General features: G+C 34.3%; 1 protein-coding gene across 38 annotated transcripts in view; it reads right to left on the bottom strand.

Moving 5' to 3' along the window:
* Nucleotides 1-20,059, bottom strand: part of RIMS1 (regulating synaptic membrane exocytosis 1) — a 127,652-nt gene that overhangs the window by 79,595 nt on the left and 27,998 nt on the right. For 8 of the 38 annotated variants that reach the window (XM_062489795.1, XM_062489810.1, XM_062489796.1 and 5 more), the window contains one exon: nucleotides 16,352-16,441. The exons of 6 other annotated variants lie outside the window; for them this stretch is intronic. In XM_062489795.1, coding sequence (XP_062345779.1) covers nucleotides 16,352-16,441 — 90 coding nt within the window. Of the gene's footprint in view, nucleotides 1-4,622; nucleotides 4,695-10,837; nucleotides 10,922-16,351; nucleotides 16,442-16,904; nucleotides 17,019-17,361; nucleotides 17,440-20,059 lie in introns of all 38 variants that reach the window. 24 more of the 38 variants (XM_062489807.1, XM_062489809.1, XM_062489786.1 and 21 more) reach the window with 7 other exon arrangements.

The raw sequence follows: 20,059 nt of genomic DNA, 5'->3' as shown, positions 1-20,059 counted from the left end.
GCTGGCTTTCACTAGGTAGATCAACCAACTCTTAGCCTATAAGATCAGAGTTTGCTGTGTGAGAACATGCAATTTTCTGCAGAGCACTTAAGAAAAATACTTTGATAATTTTCATATGGATACAGAACAAAACACAACAATGGAAGGATGAGACACAGCCAGTCTTTTCATTTTAATTTTCATAACTAGTTAAGTTCATCAGCAAGAAGTACCATCTGGATGGTGAAGGCAGGTGGCACAAAGAATATGGAAGAAGTGTAAATACCATGAAGAAATAATAACCTACAGTGCCAGAATGACTGAATATGCCGTGTGTGCTCAGAGCACAACACCACACTGAAACCTTGGAGGCAGAACATGAAAGCTGTTCTGGACACATAATAGCAGCCTTGTGGTAAATGGAGAAGGTGGTGCTAAGCCTCTGGATGCTGGGTGATGTACAGAGCACAAGGTTCTGACACCAGCCTGCTCACTCAGCCTGGAGCCAGCATGGTGCTTTCCCCTAAGGACTGGCTGCTCAGCTATTCATGGGGCTGGAAGTCCCCTTCTAGAAAGACATGGTAGCAGACCCCTAAATCATCAGGGCCAAAAAGATACTGTTCAGTTGTTAGCTCCAGGCACACCTTCCCACTGCCTCCCTCCATCAAAGAACATTGTAAATCCTGGCTGCAGGATCAGGACTTATCTGACACCAGAGGTGTCAGATGGAAGTTCTTCATTCTGAATACAAATACGTTTTCAAAATGACTAACTGCAGAACACTCACCACTGCAAATACACATGACCCTAACTGTGGAACTGTTGAACTTGCAGTGGACAGTTGGCCAAAAACTCCAGCTGCACCCTAATCAGAGCAAACACAAACTAACAACACATATGACAAAAGGACTAGCACAGAGCAGGCTATGAATACCTGGGTTTACCACAAAGAATCTCTGTTTCTAAAACATATCTTTTTTTTTATTAAAAATATTAACTGCATTTCAATTAGTGACCTAAAAAAAAGGACAATATGGAAGCACAACTGTGATTCCCTTAGTTTCCTTCACAGTTTGAAATAAAACTATTTAAGTACCTGTAGTACTAAAACAGAAATAAAATTCTAAAGGAACTCTAATGAAAGTACATAAGTATGTAAGTATTAAAGCTAATATTATGCAGTAAATTGATTGATCGTGTTAATATAATGGAAGATAACTCTTATTAGTTCAATAGCTGCATATACTACAAGTATGACATAACATGAAACATTTCAAGTTTGTAGAGTGTAGAGTGCCAAAATACTCTAACTGTGCATTTTTACTCTTGTTCGGCTTTCCAAAAGGGCAGTCTTTTGTAAATGGTACTACTGTATCAGAATCAGAAATTATATAAGAAATTTCAATTCTTGTGCCATCATTTCATTACGGGGTGGTGTTTTGTTGTTGTTTGTTTGTTGTTTTTTGGGTTTGTTTTGTGGTTGCCTTTTTTTTTTTTTTTTTTTTTAATTCTGCAGACTTATGAAGTCTCCCTTCACCCACCCAGCACTTCCCCACAAGATACAATCAAGGTATCCAAGGAACTGACTGGATCATATGACTATCACACATTAAGAAGCAATCCTAAAAAAGCCCCTATACATGAAATAACACAAGAATGCCTACCAAGGATAACAAACAGGTTTGGATTCAAAATCATTTAATCAGTAACAGTCCCTGTGGAAGACCAGTCACAATGCAAAAAAACCCAAGATTCTGTTGCTTGAGTGTGTATTCTCTCTCTTAAATCCTTGCATTTCTTAAGCCAGCTCCTGACTTGCCCTAGTGATAACCACAACATTGTTGGAGATACTGAATTTCCTAATTCTGAAAGATGCTTATGATAACAAAGGTGACCTAACTTCAAGAAAACATCCGTTTCTCCATGCTGACTGCAGAAGTAAACCATGCAAACTATTGCACGCAAACAGCTTTTAAGCATCTATCAGATGTCTAAACATCATACCATCCATAAGACAAATATGGACATCACTCTGTGCCAGAAATTTCTTGTTTGCTTTTACTATCGATAAATGCTTCAGTCTAAAAAGTCATCATATTCTCAGTTCTGATTTTTTTCCTTTAAGAAGCTAAATATCTAGGAATTTATCTGGGAGTCCAGTGAAACACTAGAAGTCTGTCCCACCATTAAAGAACAGGACAGGACTTACCTGCAACTCAGAAACTTATCTCCTACTCCAATAATACTCTTTTTACAGACATGTCCCCTTCAAAGAGATAGACAGATGATCTGCTTAAGACAAATCAGGCTTAAGATTTGCATTAGCTGGGGGTATTAGAATGAGATGAATACGCTTCTAAAAAAGAGAGATAAAAGGCAATGGAAGAATAACTAGAATGGCATTAAGGACTTGCTGTCCAGGAGAGAGATCTGTTGCTTGCAAGAAGAAGCCTGAAGATGGCTGATCAGTAGAATGAGACAAAAAGGAACAAGGAACAAATACGGAAAACAAAAAGCTAGTGAGAAGATGAGACAGAAGTGAGATAAGAAGTAAAGAGAGAAGAGCAATCTGGGGAAAAAATGATACCTGGTGAGCAGTGAGACTGCAATGAGCATGTACATGTGTATCTCATCTCCTGGTTCCTCACAGAGGAAGGAGACACTGCAAGCAGCAAACTTGACAGTTGCCTACAGAGGAATCCCACGAGTTTCAGCTCTGCCAGCACACAAGAAAGCTCAAATTCCTTTCCCTTCAGACTGATACCTCAGTAGCATACTGCTACCTAAGAAACTATAAAGAAAAACTAAGAATAAGAGAGTGTCACCAATCCATCTCACCCTTGGAATAGTGTCCATGACAAATATAGAAAATGCAGATCATGACTGTATGTATCCTAAAATATTAAAGGCAATGTCACATCTGGGAATTCTAGGGTTAGGGCTGAAAGAAAATATTCTAGAATTGGGATAAAAAAATTTTTGCTCATTCATACAAGAACAGAAAATTATTTTTGTGTAGTCAATTTTACTCCTCCTCACTGAAATAAGAGAACTTTTAGGCTTTATAAATTATCTTCAAAAGAGTGATTTTTTTTCCTTTTATGTACATTTCCTAAGCTATCACACTACACAGAAAACTTAATCTTATATAGCATGTTGGCACATTGAAATGCTTTATAGAGATCTTGACAGCATGCCGATAGGTTACTCCAGTAATCTGCTTAACTAATACGAGACAGGATTTGCAAATGGCAAAATAAAGCCCAATTGTATGACAAAAATGAGTATTTGAAAAAGAAATAGTCTTAAGTTATATTTGACAGGAAAATTCATTGCCTGTCCTATTAACAAAACTTTCTGCCACTAATGCAACATTATATCTGTGATGGAATACTGAACTACAGCACTCAGACTCATTGAAACATTTTTGTCTTACATCTAATACTAGTGAATCATTTTATGGAAACAGAAGCCTACAACATGTGCCATGGAGATTTAAAAAGAAGCAGTACAATTAATGCTTCCCTACGCTCTTGTTCCCTGGGTTCATTGCTGAATTACTAAGAGTCAAAGTCCTTGGACATTAGTTAATTTTCAGAAGTCTAAAAAAAGAGTGGAACAAAAAGTTTCAAACCTTCAAAAAGGTTTTTAATCTCCATGGCACAACAGTCCCTGATTCAATCATAGCAAGGATTTCAGTCATCATTTAGGTAATCTCTCTGACTCACATTGAAAAAGCACCTGGGTTGTTGTGATAACAGAATCATCTGAGTCAAGGAAAATGTAGTCACTACTTTTGGATTACGAACAATATTCTGGGATGAGAAGTAGTAAAACTAAAGAAAAGTGCTGAAGGTTTGCTACATAATGTGCAATTCCATTGAAAATAGAGATGTATGTGCTGTTCATGGAAGTTTTAAAGCTCTCATAATGTAAACAGATGTACATTCCACCTCTGTGAATCAAAGCAAAATCAATCAATTTCTGATAAAGGCAGGATCTCATCCCTCCTCACTGCTCTTACTTCAGTCAATATACAGGGTTTAAAACTTAACTAGATGTACTTATTATTCAGTATATATTTTTATTTTTTTACTTTTTCTTAAAAATTTGAACATGCAACCCCATTCTACTGTAACATCAAAGTTAAAAGACATAATGACAATACAAATTTTAAAAAAATAATTAATAAAAAAGTTCCAGTCTTTATAGCAATTTTATGCAATGATATATTTAAATGTGTAACTTAATTTTTTTATATTTTAAAGTGAAATTAATTTGGTCAGAGATATTTTGAATTATTTGTTATAGCTATCTATTTATATAATCCATTGCAGTTTTTAATCCTCAAAGTTAATGTAAAATAAGGATTTTTTGAAAAAGGATCAGTGTTAAAGTGCAAAAAAGCACTTCTAGTCTTTGCCATTGGGCTTATCTGCAGTAATGGAGAATGCCAGAAAAGTTCCACATGTATGCAACAAAGTGCTAGTAATACAGATACAAAATATATAATACTGTAAATTATGGTAACACAGCTTTTGATACCGTCATAAATGTTCTAAAAAGTTGTATTAGAGGTATATTCCAAAATCTGGAATCAGACTGATAATAAGAGATGCTTACACATCAATCAACACTCCTACCTTTCTGTTTCAGCTGCGGGGCCTTTCCTAGTTTGTTTTTGGCTGCTATATCTTTCCACTTTTCTGGACTGCCTGTGAAATACATGTCAGAAAAGAAATAAACGAAGAAGAAAAAGAATACAGAAACAGGAAGATTATTTATTCATGTATTATAAAGGCAATAAAATAAACTGTTGACAGATGAGAAAGTGACAACTATTATCATAAACAGGTTGGTGAAGTCAAGGTTTAACAGACATTGCATTAATTAATTAGGTTTGACTGAGGCTCATGGTGTGCAGCTTATGAGGTACCAAAACAGGGAAGAAAACATTAATCTTGACTGAGACTGCAACAAGTTTCCACTTCGCAGCCTGCATTTGAGTAGAAACAATGACTCCTCATAGACCTACAAGTCATGTCTTAACAGCATGAGTATACAGAGTATACAGTAGGAAAAAAACCTTGCAGAAAGAACCAGAAAATACTACTTGAAGGTTTAAATGGATTTAAAAGTTGCTTTTATATCTAAATTTCAAAAGCAAGACAAATACTGCATCATATCAAATTTTTAAAAGGTTGTTGTCATATTAATAAAAACTTCTATTTTGAAAAACCTCATTCCATTCCATTTTAAAGTTTATAGAAACAGATTAAACCAATTCTATTTTCTTCCTAGTCAATATAAGTAATTTAGAAATTATTTCACTCCTTCACTCCTTTCCTACAAAAATATTTTACAGAATTAATCTGACATTTGGATAATGAGGCACCAGTTACCTCAGACAATCTAAGCATTTGCTTTGATATTAAATAAGAACAACGAAGAGTAATAGGAGTCTATATGTATAAGAACAAAGGTAAAGCCTTGTTTCACATTTATTACCCAGGACAATAAATATATGTAAATCTTTGCAAGTCTTGTGTTCTGTACTATCCATAGTAATGTTAGCATTTGGATTTACTACTTTAAACCTCAGAAAATCATCAATGTGTATTATTTTTTCAGAAGAAAAAGGGCATACAGTGTTTCAGGAGTGATATTATTATTCAGGATTATTCAATCCTAAACCAGAAATGCTGACAAACTTTAATTTGTGCAAGATCTTGCAAGGATACAATCAATGTCATATATTAGGCTATATAAATTACTGTAGGAAAAACAGAGAGACAAAAATAATATTTAAAATAGTATGTTTTCCTTTTAATCCTTTGTGGTTATAAAGAGTAATCCAGTGCCTGAACTGGAAGAAACCTAAACAGCTGTGGCACCAAGTTATGCCCAAAGAACTTAACCAGAGTGGATTTTAATTATTTTTACCCACTGCAATATTTGATGAGCATTTTGTGATGCAGTGAATTCCACAAAAAAGAAAAAACTGCAGCAAGATATAAAATGCTTTCTGCATGAACAGTGGTCATTACCTGATGCTTTCTGGATTTCAAAAAATGCATTTTCTCACAAAAAATAGTATGTCAAATTAAAAACTGAAATCCCTTTTGTCCTCAACCTATTTTTTTCAGATTTATTTTTAGTATATTTTCATTGCTTTTCCATTTTTTTCCTTTACTAGAACAAATATAAAGTGGACACAGAGGGAAAAGCACATAGTAAATTCTGCAGCTTTGCTTCAAACCTACAGTTAGCAAAGTTTTTAAAGTTATGGCTAGATCCACTGTATGCAGCAGCATTACCATTCAAATTATGTCACCCTCTTCATTTTCTCTTTAGTTTGTTCTGTTTGGGGCTTGTTTTTATTTTTCTCTTACCCCTTATGTTGCTTGCCTAGATTGTGACTTTGCATACAGCGGAGAAGGAGAGCACACAGTGAGTAGTGTCAGTCAGGTGGAAAAGCTGACAGCAGGATGTGCTTTGTGTGACAAGTAACACAGGAATACACACCACTAATGAGCTAAGTACACTTACTTCCCTGCTCTCAGGGCTGTCCTTGAGAGCAGCACATACTAGAAATTATTTAAAATCTGTTTCCTCCCTCTGGCTAAGATGATGCTGTACAAATTTCCAATTAGCTCAACATATTCCAATTTACTTCCTAAACGTACTTCATAGGTGAAAAAAAAAATACTATCCATGAATGATAAATGCATATATGTACTTGTACATAAAACCAGGAGGAAAAAAGAAAAGAAAATGTGTGAAAGAATGTAGAGCATATGAAGAATATACTATTACCAATACCTCATTTACTTTGATCTATGATTTCAGTAAATAAGGATACCTCTGTGCTGCTCCAGGTTTAGCACTTAGGTGGTCTACACTGTCCTGTTTTGGAATGCAAGACTCCAGCGTCCTTGTTCTTCACAATATTTGGAAACATGGATGTGAATTTGGACGGAATGAGCAGAAACAGAGAGATGGTCACATGCAGTGAAGGTGGAGACATGCAATCAAATATAGAAACAAAAAGTATTAAGTTACTACCTATTACGAATTCTCATTTTCCTACTCCAAACACTGTAAAATTTTAGATGTAAGATCAAGAGTCTAAGATGTAACGAAGTACAGAATGAAAGCCACAACAGTATTTTTAAAAAACATTATACTCTACATGCTGAATGGCAGCATTGTTATTTAATAGGTGCTATTATCCTTCCTGAGAATATATAAACATATAAGAAACCTCTTTGCTTGAGAAGATGCATATTTTGTCATCATTAGAATTTGTTAAATTCTCCTGAAAATGCAAGTGAATTTCCTAATTTCATGTATTTTGATGAAACCTTCATATTCTATTTCCACATAGTATGCTACAGTAACAATTAGCAATAATTCAAGAACAAAGTAGAATAAATGACTCAGATTTTTTTAAATAAAAAGTATACAGGACTATTTCTGAATTTCTATGGTATCCTAATTTCTGCTGAAGCTGCAGAATGTGTTCACAGCTTTCAATTTGGCAAAAATATTATTATCCTGTTGGTTTATTATTAGTTTTTAATGAAATATATTGTAAGATCAAGATTATGCATTAAATATTTTTTTCAAATATCAAATTTGGATTTTAATGAGAAAACTTGGCAAAATTTGTGGTCCACTAATAGTCCAAGTTTTTTAATATATTTGCATCTATACCTCCATTAGGGTCAGGAAAGGCTAAAATTTCTCTCTAAGATCATAAATCTTCCAAGTGTCACACTAAATCATTGAACAGTATATATCGTATATAGACAAGCAGTACATGTTGTTTTATATACAGACAAGCTATTTACAGCTCATGTTCCAAACTTCTATGAGCCTCAGTATATTTAACAGATTCGTGTTAGCAAATCTACACACAGAAATTTGGCAATATTACTATTGAAATTAAAAATTAGTACTTCTGAGATGAAAACATAACAGTTTCATACAATTCAGTGTCCAGTTTTTTAAAATGATTTATTACTGTCTTGTACAAGAGCCCTCAGTGGTTTGCAGTGACTGTTACTTTATGTAGCCCTGAAGCCACCAAGAATGTCCTGTTCAGTACTTCCTGACTTTTACTGCAGTTTTCTTAAAGGCTGGATCTGCATGGTACCTGCAAGTACCAGGAGGGCACTGGCTCTGCAGCTGGCTTCAGGTGACTTTGGGACAAGCATCCTTTTACACATGCACGCACGACAGACAAAAGCTACTTCTCTTAAATAAAAATATATGCAAATCCCTTTTTTTTTAAAGGCTTATTTTAGTCAGTCTTGGTTAAATGCTGATATTATATGAAGATTTTTCCAGAACAGAAGTCTGAAAAACATTTTCACCTACCATTAAATGCTCAGGTTTCATTCACCTTGTTTTTATCATTTACAATTTCACAGTTCTCCAGATACCCATCTGTCTAGACTGTAGACACTACAGATTTAGACTTTCTAATTTCTAATAGGAAAATAATTTAAAAAACTTTCAAGGAATTATGCTATCAAATTCAATAGAAAAAAACTATCCTTTAAAATGTCTTCTAGAAATACATGATACTAACAAACGTTTGCAAATTTTTAGCACTGAAATAATACATAACTCATGTCTTCATCTCATCAATGCATCAAGGAGTCACTTCTTCCTGATATGGCAAGTGAACAAATTCCAGAACTATCTTGCCAAAACTTTTATCATAATTTATGTTAATAACCAATAGAAATAATACAGTGTTGCAAAACAGTAATTTATGAAGATTAGAAATAATGCATAAATCACAGATTTAAGAAATACATTCAGAAATAGATCTTGATTGCATTCTACATGCAAATTGGACCCATCTGTAACGTACTCAAATGAAGAGTAAGATGAAGTCTGTCAAAGTCAATTACTCTGTGAAATAATATTCAAAAGTTGTGATAAGCAGTTAGTTTGCTATCCCTGCTGATCTATCAGTCATTCCCCAACAGCCACTTCTTCAGCTGTGATACAATATCTTAAAAAAACTTTAATTATTGAACTGAGTAGTATTGGCCCACTGCAATCAACATGTGAATTAATCAGAACAAATGTAAGCTTTGATTCCCTCAGTGATGTTCTCTCTAGAGATATGCAATACAAAAAACTCAATGTTCTCAGAATTTCTCTTAATGTCAGAGAAAATCCTGGAACTGGTAGGGTGCAAACACCCATCAGGATTGAGATTAGCTTAAATTCCTTCTGTGCTCATCAGTGCCTGACTGTTCATCACTGGGTTTTGGTGACCATATTGCATTCAAGGCTTAAAAATACAAGAAGGCACCAATTTCACACAGAAAATTAGACTGCTGTTCATCCATCTCAAAAACTTTCCCAAAACAGATTCCATATCCTACAGATGCTTCACTGTAAACTGTTTGCTGGTGGGTATTAGATGATTTCAGCCCTTCTCCACAAAATTTCAGCTGACGTAAAAAGGCTTACTATTTGGCATTGAGAATGATAGTATCTAGATGAAAATCTCATTTCACTGAATTTTTCAAGTCTGATACTCTGAAGCCAAAGGCAATCTTTCCATTGACTCAAAAAAATGAGAACCAAAATTACTTTAAAATGCCTAAAGGACATAAAGTACATTTGTAAACTCTTAATAGCTGTCCCATTAAAGGGATGTGTTGGCAAAATTTCTGGAAATGCAGTACCTGTAAGGGAGGACAGCTTTGAAATGATGTTTCACTGATTTAATTTTTAAATTTATAATGCTGTTAAATTCAAACTGAAAAAAAGAAATACTCTCCACTGTTACACACTTCCCACCTGGTACATATGGAATATTTCCAGTATCAAGCAAACCTGATAAATCACAGTACAAATATCAGTACTGTGGGTAGACTTTAGCAGAAGGTCAGGACTGACACCACTGGTATTTCAGTCTTACAGTTTTAAGTGCAATTTCAGACATTCATGTACAGATTATTTACATTAACCTGTATTTACATCAATCTGTATCCTGCCACTTACTGTAATAGAAAATACTGAAAGAAAATTTTGAATTTGCATTTAAATATCAATTACAATGTCTGCTTAATATAAAGCCAGATCTATCTGGAAATAAAATAACAACAACAACAAAAAAAATCACCGCTGCCAAAGCAATGGGATACAAAAACTCATGTGATTAGAAAGCTTGTGAGAAGTAAAAACCAAGCGTGCTTCCATTAATCATAGGTGATATTGAACATAAAAATTTCTTTAGAGCCCTGATGTTCCAAATAAAAACCTACCTTATTAGGAAAACTTGCTCCATGGAGGCCATCCTGATTTGGACAGAATTTACAAACAGTGCCAATTTTTACATACATCAACTACAAAGTGCTAGCAAGACCTCCAACATATCAGCCTGTGAGTTTTTTTCCCCATTAGGAACAATTAGTCGAACAAAGGAAAACCAAAACCAACGAAAACAAACATGTACACAAGAATATGCTCTACATGACATGTATTTATCACATTATAAAGCACCACAGTGAAAGCACCAGCACTATTTACAGAAACAGGTAAAAATATACTAAAGAACATTAACACAGATAATGTTCTGTTGTATCAGACATCATATTTCGTGTCTTGTGACTATTCAGACAAACAGAAAACATCGTAAGACGTTCATTCTTCTGTGCTTTGTAACAGTTCATCAAAATGCAGAGATAATATCTAAACTGCTGTTTTATTTTGGGCTTCTGGAGGTTGTAAGTCTCCACATATATGCACACCTCTAAATTTCAGTGTACTCCTCTGAGAGTGCAAGATGCAGTAAACCATTTTTCAACTGGGAGGACTGGACTAGTACCTGTCATCCTCCGGAGATGCATGCTGGATATGAATCCTGGGACTAGTAGGTCGTCTCCTCTCTAGGGAGGGGGACCATCTACCCCTGTTTGCCCGTTCAATAAAACAGGAAAAAAATACAATATTTAGTTTGTGGTAAAATTAAATATATGGGATTTGGGACTGGAAAAATACCCCAAAAAGTAACGGAAGTGTGTAATTTAACTATTTTTTCTAACAGCTTTACAACACCCCATTATACTTTACTTAAGACTGCTTAATGCAGAAACATCACATCTGAAACAAAGAGAAGGTGTGCCCAAAGATGCAGTATTTAGACCAATATAAATCTTCTACATGGTGTACCAGTAAGTTTTCAAATAGTCTCAAATGCTTGACCACCTAAAAGCCTTTCATCTGTGTAAGAAGCTGCAATTCCAAATTAGAAAAGACTTTTAAAGACCATATGATGGTCTTTATTTTGGTATTTTGTTAATCCCAACCCTCCTAGCTATTTACATGGAAAAATATAATCTCAGTAAAAATGTAGGACTATTAATTGTAATAGAAGTTCTAGGGCATAGTCACCCTCTTCTGGAATGCAGTGAAAGAATACATGTAAATTATTTAACTAAAACTAAGCTACACACATTTGTGTACAAGTACTGGGGTCATTTTTGTGTCATCTGAAAACAGATAGTGAAATTGTGTGCAGCCAGATATCTCTTCAGTTCATTTCTCTTTATCCCTGCAGTACATGCCTGTACATTATGTTACACAACTAAAGTCAACAAAAAGGATCTGAATTGAGAATGAAAACTAGTGCATTACATGAAAAAGCTCATTCGATTTAGAATTATATATAGTATACATACTATATATACTATAATTACTATATATATATAATTATATATATATATACACTAACTAGACTGATGTTGCTTATTTTTTTCGAAGGTCATGTGTTTATAATGCAACAAGTGTATGCATAACAATTTACAATACCAAAATAAACTGATTTATTGACAAATAGCAAAATATTTGCATAAACTCAGCACAAGTATCTAATATCTCCCTTTCTGAGGCATTCTTCCAGTCCATGTAATACGGAAAAGGGTTTGATTAATGGAACATGCAAATAACAAAGGTTTCAGGGACATGAGCACTATTTGAACAGTTAGGTAGGTCTTTCAGATGTTTTAAGAGCAAATAGGTTATTAGTAGTTAGTTTCTTTTTCTCTCTAAAGTAAGAGTTAAAGAAAATGTTAATGCATCAGTGCACTCAGTCAAAGCCCTTAATATGCTGATATCCACTACAGATATTAAAGAGCATTTGATAGAATTAACTAGGTAACTCAGTATGAATTTTCACAACATGCTCCCTTTCACTGAATGCTGAATGACTGTGAGCCACAGTACAACACCAACATGTAACTATCTATTTTTTTACATGGTTGGAAAGAACCAGAAAGACAGTACGTCACAGACCTAATGAAAACAGTTATTTCACTGCACAATATTTTAAATGGCAATAAGGGTATTCGACATAACTGTTAAAAATCAACATGAAATCAGGACAAGCTTTAATTGGATCAACATCCCTGGTATCTGTTTATGATTAGGTAACAGGTAACTGTTGAGCTTTGTCTCTTGTTTAAATAGCAGTGACCAGCTGATGGCAAACCTCTTTTTTGATTCCCACTGCAGTGAAGCACCTCAGAACAAATCTAACACATCTGTGGGGCTGTATTTTGCAGGTTTGCTGACCCTTGTACATGACCTAATCCCTGGACTGTGCTCCTCAGTTTTATTTGCTCAGATCTCCACTAAGTGATGTCTCAGGCCAAAAGCATACCAGAAGTACCCATCAGTGCAACCATTCTTGTGCTAACTGCTAATACATTCAACAACTGACTGCAACAGCAGAAATTTAGAGGGTAAATAATAGCCACTACATATTATTAACTATCACTGACTGCAATCTTATATCAGTCTGGGGAACATGCTATTATGATGAGAAATCATTCCTAAAAGAGTTCAGAGTCTGCCCTTGAATCTCATGTCTAGGAGTTTTCCTGAGCGGAGACTGGGTGCTGAAAAGAAATTTTTCCTTCTAAAGAAATAGCATCCAATTTACAAGGAAAAAAGCAGAAATTCTGAGACACAGTGAAAAGGATTATAATGAAAAAACTCAAAGTATAATGAAGTATTAGCAGAAAAAACACTTTCAATGGCTATAGAGGACAAATTATAAACTTAAAGATGTCTCACAGATCATCAAAGGAACTTCAACCACACAATCCTTTTGGAAATATAAACAAATTAACAAAACAGCTTGGAATAAATAGAGGGCAGATGGCGGGGGGAAAAAAAAGCAGGTATGGTGCAACTGCATAGAGGTATTAGAAGGGGATCAATATTTTTGAATGTCTTAGGGTATACTGTGCAAAAGAGAACTATATGAAGGATTAAAATCTGGACAAAATCAGTCCATTTAACAAAAACCTTTAGAAGGCCTGTGACAAGGCAAGGTCAGTTTGCCAGTCAAGTTATATGGACTTGGTCAACTGATGGAACTTATGGGACGAGAAAAGGAATTCTGTCCTCGTTGTTTTGGTTCTGCTGTACTGAAACTAACTACACTTTCATATCACAAATTCATATATACAGCTGAAAATAGTTTTTGGCTGGTAGAAGTAAGTCAATAAAACGACTTTTACTGGCAAAGCAGTGTCTTAAAAACTAGTAACTACCTCTGTCCATTCCAAATGACATGAATGACATTGTATAAAGTTCAAGGATCAAAACTGTTTCCAGCAAATCAAGGACACAGAGAAATAGAGCTCTACTGTCCATCTAACACTACCATTTTGTCCAACAGTGGTTTATTTTAGCTCTCAAATATAATCTAATTCATACCATCTGAGTCAAAAGGTTAAGGGGAATAAGTAGAAGTAATTTTCCATAGGTAAGCACATTCCCAATTTTGTTAAAGAAAATATACAAAGCTGTATTTAGAAGTCTGTATTTAGAGGTATAAAAGTCTAGACTTTTAAATAAAATCTACAATACTGTCATTCAGTGAGGGGAGAAGGAAAAAGAAGCAACATGAAAACAACTAACAACATCTTCAATATAAGTCTTTCAAATATACTGATAAAGTGCTGTAGATTGGACTTCACAAAACCTTGGAGTGTTTCTCTTTGGTGGACCAATTCTAGACCTGACAAGTGTCTTATCTCCTATAAGTCTCCAGTAATGAACATAACCTTTTCCATATTGTCTATTACATTGTAATTTTTATTATGCTTAGTATTTCACTATAATTACTTTCAAAAGAGATTTCCTACTGCTTCAGGTGAACTTGTCTGACTGTATTTTAAATCTTTTTTTTCTCATCTTGTCCAGCACAGACCCAAAATGCTTTCTACAGACCCTGAACTTAATTCTCTGTTCTTCAGACCAAAGACTCCTCTATTCATTACATGCAATTCATGACTAACTTCATGTTCAAGGGTAAGCAGATTCACATTCAACAGAGGAGAATAAAATAATATAAAAATTATGTTCCCCAAAACAAAAAAAAATTATTGGGGGGGGTTTACATATTAAACACAACATCCTCCTCCAAAATTTGGGCTGCATAGGAACATATTTATGTCACAAAAAAAGGAAGAAAAATCCTCTGCCAAAGCCACACATAACTTATTATTTTCAATGAAACTATACAGAAAAAATTTAATATAAATATCCTTAACAAGAGCTTTTCTGCTCTATGAAGGATCTCAAGTCAAAACCTCCTATTAAGACTTCTAAAAGCTAAGAAAAATTTTCACAGTGATAGACAATTTTTCTGGATCAGACCGCTGATGATTTAGTAAAACCACATGTTTAGTAGCAGCAGAGGCCATTAATACAGACTGAACACCTTCCTTTATGAGAGGCTCATGCAAAATGATACAGATTCTGCACAGTACCCAGTGGACAGAGGTTGCTGGACAAGAATTCTAAAGACATTCTAAAGAACTACCTCACATCAGGACAGATGTAGTTTTTAGTATAAAATTTTTACCAGATAATTTATAATTACCAGTTAGTGTTTCATTGAATACTCAACTTGATGGGTGGCATCTTGAAGTCAGTACAGAATACACTGCTCACGTTTATATGTAATTATATTAATTAATTAACTGCTTGTAGATGAAGGCAGCTGTATATATGTACACAGTTGATGTTAGAAAATTTTTAAAATATGATGTTACAATATTTTAAAAAATATCTAGAAAAATATCCGTATTTCATTCTGAGTGGCTCTACATCAGCTGATTTTTTTCTGTTTTTTAATAACCAAGTTCATATTATCTGTAATGTCTTGAGCTCAGACTAAAAAAGGAATAAACTACTGTAGGTCCATCAGGGATACCTCAGTAAAACATTAGTCACTTCTCTGCAACAAGAGCACAACTTAAGAAGAGCACAGTTCCAACCAAGAAGCAGCAGGAAGTGGGGAGAAAGCAAAGGGAAATTATAAACAAAAAACTCAGACGACACCCTATGGCAAAGAGGAAAGTGCATTCTTAGTGCCTTTCTTCACACATCCTGTCCCACAATGAAGAGCACAACTGTTACTACCACCACACTGTGTATCAACTGAAAAAGCACTATTAACTTCCATACTAGTCAAATACGTGCAGCACAGATGAAATCATAATTCTGTCCTATTCCCACTCAAAGGGAGCCTATTATTGCCCTTAATGAGCCTAAAATCTCACTCCAAAGTGGTATAATTGTCAGCCAAAAACATGGGTAGTGGTGAAAAGTTCTTTCATGGAATCATCCTTTTTACACCAGTAATATTTGTTTCAACTAAAATTTTGAATCAAGCTATTGTAAATTGTAGAAGTACAGAAAGCATCCATAACATGCCTGCACAATGTACGTGACACAATAATATTTCATTTAAATTGTAAACATGTCTTAACACTTATGTGAACCTTAATATGATATCAGAGCAAAACAATCTCAATGCACTTATCTGCCTTGCAAAAGCAGATGCAGCAGATTAAAGAAAGCAATGATGCTTTGGCTGTTTTGTAAAAAATATATCAGTATTGATACAGTTTTGGTTTGAAATATGAGAGTTTTGTTGTACTTTCTAATTTATGCCACCGCTTTTTTAGCAGTCTACAGAACAAGCAAGAAACAGATGTAATGTTTTTTTAGCAAATGATGATGAAGATTCACAACCAAATGGTAGTTTCAAAATACTTAACACTGCAATGCTATTATCAGCATACTGAGGACTTTTGTAAACAATGAACATTAGCTTGAACTAAAACAAAAGAAGTAGCCAGAAGCAGTTATAAACTCCAACACACAATTTACATGACATACATGAATATAGGAGCAAAAATGTCTACAAATATCAAAGCAGACAAGAATGTACAAGAATGTAGAATACTCATATGAAGAAAAACAAAACTTATAAAGATCACCAGCACAGATGACAAGAAATTCATAAGTTTTTATTTTATACCTTTCTCGTTCTGGTGAATGCAAACTAGTATCTGGTCTCAAGCAGTTGGTACTAGCACTCCTAGCCCTGTCAAGGGAGGGCTGCAGTTCACTAGTGCCAGTGCATTGCATCCAATGGTAGAAGAGAAAGAAAAAGAAAACAAAGAAAGGAATACAATGTTAGATATTAACTCATAAAATAATGCTCTCTTCACAGAAAATGTAGAATCACAATGATTTAATTAAGGAAAACATAAAAGAGTTGACTGGATGATAGCGTCAAGATTTGTTTAGAAAATAAAAGCAAACAAAAGGCTGCTAGAAACTTTTTGCAAATATCATTGAAATGTTTAAAACTGAATGAGAGAGAACATCATCCACTTGTAAGAAAAGTGGAACGAGAAATACCAAACAATAAAGTTATATCCCTATTAACAGCAGTAAGTCATAAGCCAACATAAAAGAATGTGATCCACTACTTGTCATGTGAATTCCCTTTACAGTGAAGCTCATTTATTCTGCAAAATCCATATTAGATACCAAACAAATGGGGGGATTAATCCTCAGTGTCTTACCTAACCAGTAGGTCATCTCCAAATTTCAATACTCGTGAATTAAGGCAATCATGAAGGAGTGAAATATCCTGTCTAATCACGGATTTGGTCTTAGCACATGCAGGAAGAGTTGAGCTTTGTAAATTAAAATTATTTAAACAAAATGAAAATAAATTTAACATGTAACAGAAATCTCATACATAAACAAAATAATGTAATAAAGGAAAATATGCAACATATAATTTTAACAGTGAAGACAACTCCAACTAATACAAAGTAGTTTGGTTTTGTTTGGTTTTTGTGTAACACAGGTGCTAATTTAAATTACTAGATTAAGTTATTTTAGCATTTTATCCCTTACCTCTCAGTCACAAAAAATGTATGAAATATTTTGTTATTTTTTCTATAACAAGGGAAGTCTATTTCTTTTTTTAAAAAAGAATCTAACTATTTAAAGGGGACTCTGAACACTTCTTACCTGTACAGGTTCCAATGAGTACCATTTTCTAGTAAAGGCATCTTGGGTGGTAATGTTTTATAGTGCCTAACAGAACTTCTTGAATGTGGCGGGTCAGAAAAGAACACAGGACAACACAAAAACATGCCAGAAATAAAAAGACAGGTAAAAGCAAGCCAAGACTGACGACAACATAAAATAAATGCATAATATTCTATTATGTTGAATAGATGTATGAGTAGATATCTCATATGTTTTTCTCTAGTACTGTGACAGCTTTATGTGGGAAAAATTTTGTATTGATGCTTTTCTTAATGAAGTGCATGAACTTATGCAAATATTAGTACAGCTCAGATGTTTTCTTGAAATGGAAATAATATATATTCCAATTATAGATACTTTTAATTTAAATATACAGACTGCTTTAAGTGGATATTAAATTTACTTTTTTTTTCTCTTAGAGATGCCTTACCTTAGATGCTTTAGACCTACAGAGGTTTTAAACTAAGCAGCTAAGCATGAGAGTCTTGCTAAAACAGGGATATATAGTATTTTAAAAAAATAATTAGAGATGTATTAGCAGCTGGCATTTTGAATGTGATTCTTTTGAAAGTGGCATATCAGCTTCAAAACATACCAGTAATTAAATGTCATTGATTATAACTTAATTTAAACATTTAGGAGAGGTACTACATGAGCAGCACTAAGGTGTTACATGACAACTGTCTAACACCATAATTTACCAAAACTTTAGAGAAGGAAATGTTTATTTTCTCAGCCAGCTCTATCCAATGAACAAGGGAGAAATTTAAAGGAAGACACTGGTGCTGAATGGGAATTATGGCCATTTAATAGCTAAGGCTTAATAACAACATTCTAACCATTTTCCACATACCCTACTAGGGCACAGCTATGAACTACTGGGAGAAGAACCAGCAGGCTTGAGGATTTTGCAGCATCAAGAACAGCCTGTCCTGATAGGACCTTTTGATTCCTGTTAAGCTTCGGACCAAAAGAGAGCAGGATCAACATTAGAAACCTGGCTGTGTCACAGGCAGATGAGTCAACTCCCTGCCTGGAAATATCAGTGTTTGTAAAACCCTGAGAGATTTAACAGAACTTTGACCCTGCTTGTATGGGTTTAGTGGTCACCACTGGTGACTCCTCTATCAGAGGTCACTGCAATATCACAAAGGAGTAATAAAGGAATGGTTGTCATCAGGCCAATCCTGGCATATGAGCAGATATTACCAATCAAAGTAGAGGTGATCTAAGACATGGAATGTGACAACCCATGATCTTTAGTATAGGTACACACCTTTCCAGCATTTCTGCCATTAGTTAATAATTGCATACAGAGCAACAGGATGGATAGCTAGGACTACTATTCCAAACTGGTGCATTAAACTCACCAAAGATCTTAACTTGTAGCTTGGACTACCCAATTTCTTTCATTTAACATGAAACCATTAACATTTCATTCCCATTTTAAGCTGAGGCTGTCCCAAGGACTAACTAAACCATTGTTCAGCAAGCTGCCTAGAAAACAAGGATAAAGCCTTATAAAAATTCTGACATGAATAAATGTCAGAATACAATAGAAATAAGAAAGGACAAAAGAAGGCATAGAACAAATTTTTGCTGAAACTGTTTTCAAAACTATCCTTTCAATAATGTATATTGCCAGTTTTGGGGTATTATTTGGAATTGAGGTGTATAAGCCTCAGAGTTAAATTTAAATGAATCAATCTATTGTCATCTATTGCTTTCATATTCACCTTCAATACATTATTCTAAGTACCACCCTGTTTTATAGTATACCACTACTATTACTTTTAAAGGGTGAATTCTTTGGGTTTTTTGAACACAAAAATACAGTAACAATAAACGGAATAAAGAAAAGGGCAAGGAAAAGCTCGAAGCTCTGAAATCAGTGTAGCTACTGCCTAACTCTACTGCTGTCCTTGCACAACTTTTTGCTGTGACCAGACTGGTTTGGTAGATTTGTAAAACTTTTAGAAAGTTAACAGCTGAGCAAAGCGTACCAAAAGTTTACAATGCTGTATTTACTTCATTAATTGAGACTTTAAGTAATGTCATTGAAAAATTGTAATGACAATTATAAACTTTTAGAGGGAAAAGAAAAAGCACAGGGCTGGGGGCAGGAAGAAAGTGAAGCTACAGAAGACGGAGCAAAAATGACACAGGAAGGAGGCAGGAAAAATTGCTATTATATGACAATAAACAGACATAAAATAACAAGTTAAATTATTAAAACCTAAAACCTAAAATCTTGAGGAAAAAACCTTTTCAGCTGAAGTATGAGAATGAAAATATTTCTACTGATAATAAAGACTAATTTAATAACATCGCTCATGCAGATTTTTTTTGAAAGTATACATATTTATTATTTTAGCTTTATACTACTCTGCTTTACAACAGAACCTTATCACAGCATCTTCAGTACTGCTTCAAATTTGAAGACGAAGATTAAAGCAAGCCAAGGCATTTAAGAAAAATAAACTACATTGTAAGAGAAAATCCTACATTAAGTAAATGAATGATGGCACTAGGCAACATGGTTTAACATTTGATGATTTTAAACATTTAGTACTGACACAAAACTCTCAACAGCCAGATCCATGAAGGGACCAAGGGTAACTACGTGGTTGAATTAGTTGAATGATTGACTACTTTAACTTCAACCTACATTTTTACT

The sequence above is a fragment of the Cinclus cinclus genome, chromosome 3 (assembly GCF_963662255.1).
Source record: "Cinclus cinclus chromosome 3, bCinCin1.1, whole genome shotgun sequence".
In the NCBI taxonomy this organism is placed as follows: domain Eukaryota; kingdom Metazoa; phylum Chordata; class Aves; order Passeriformes; family Cinclidae; genus Cinclus; species Cinclus cinclus.
Note: the sequence above shows the minus strand (reverse complement) of the source record. Positions and strands in the feature narration are given on the sequence as shown.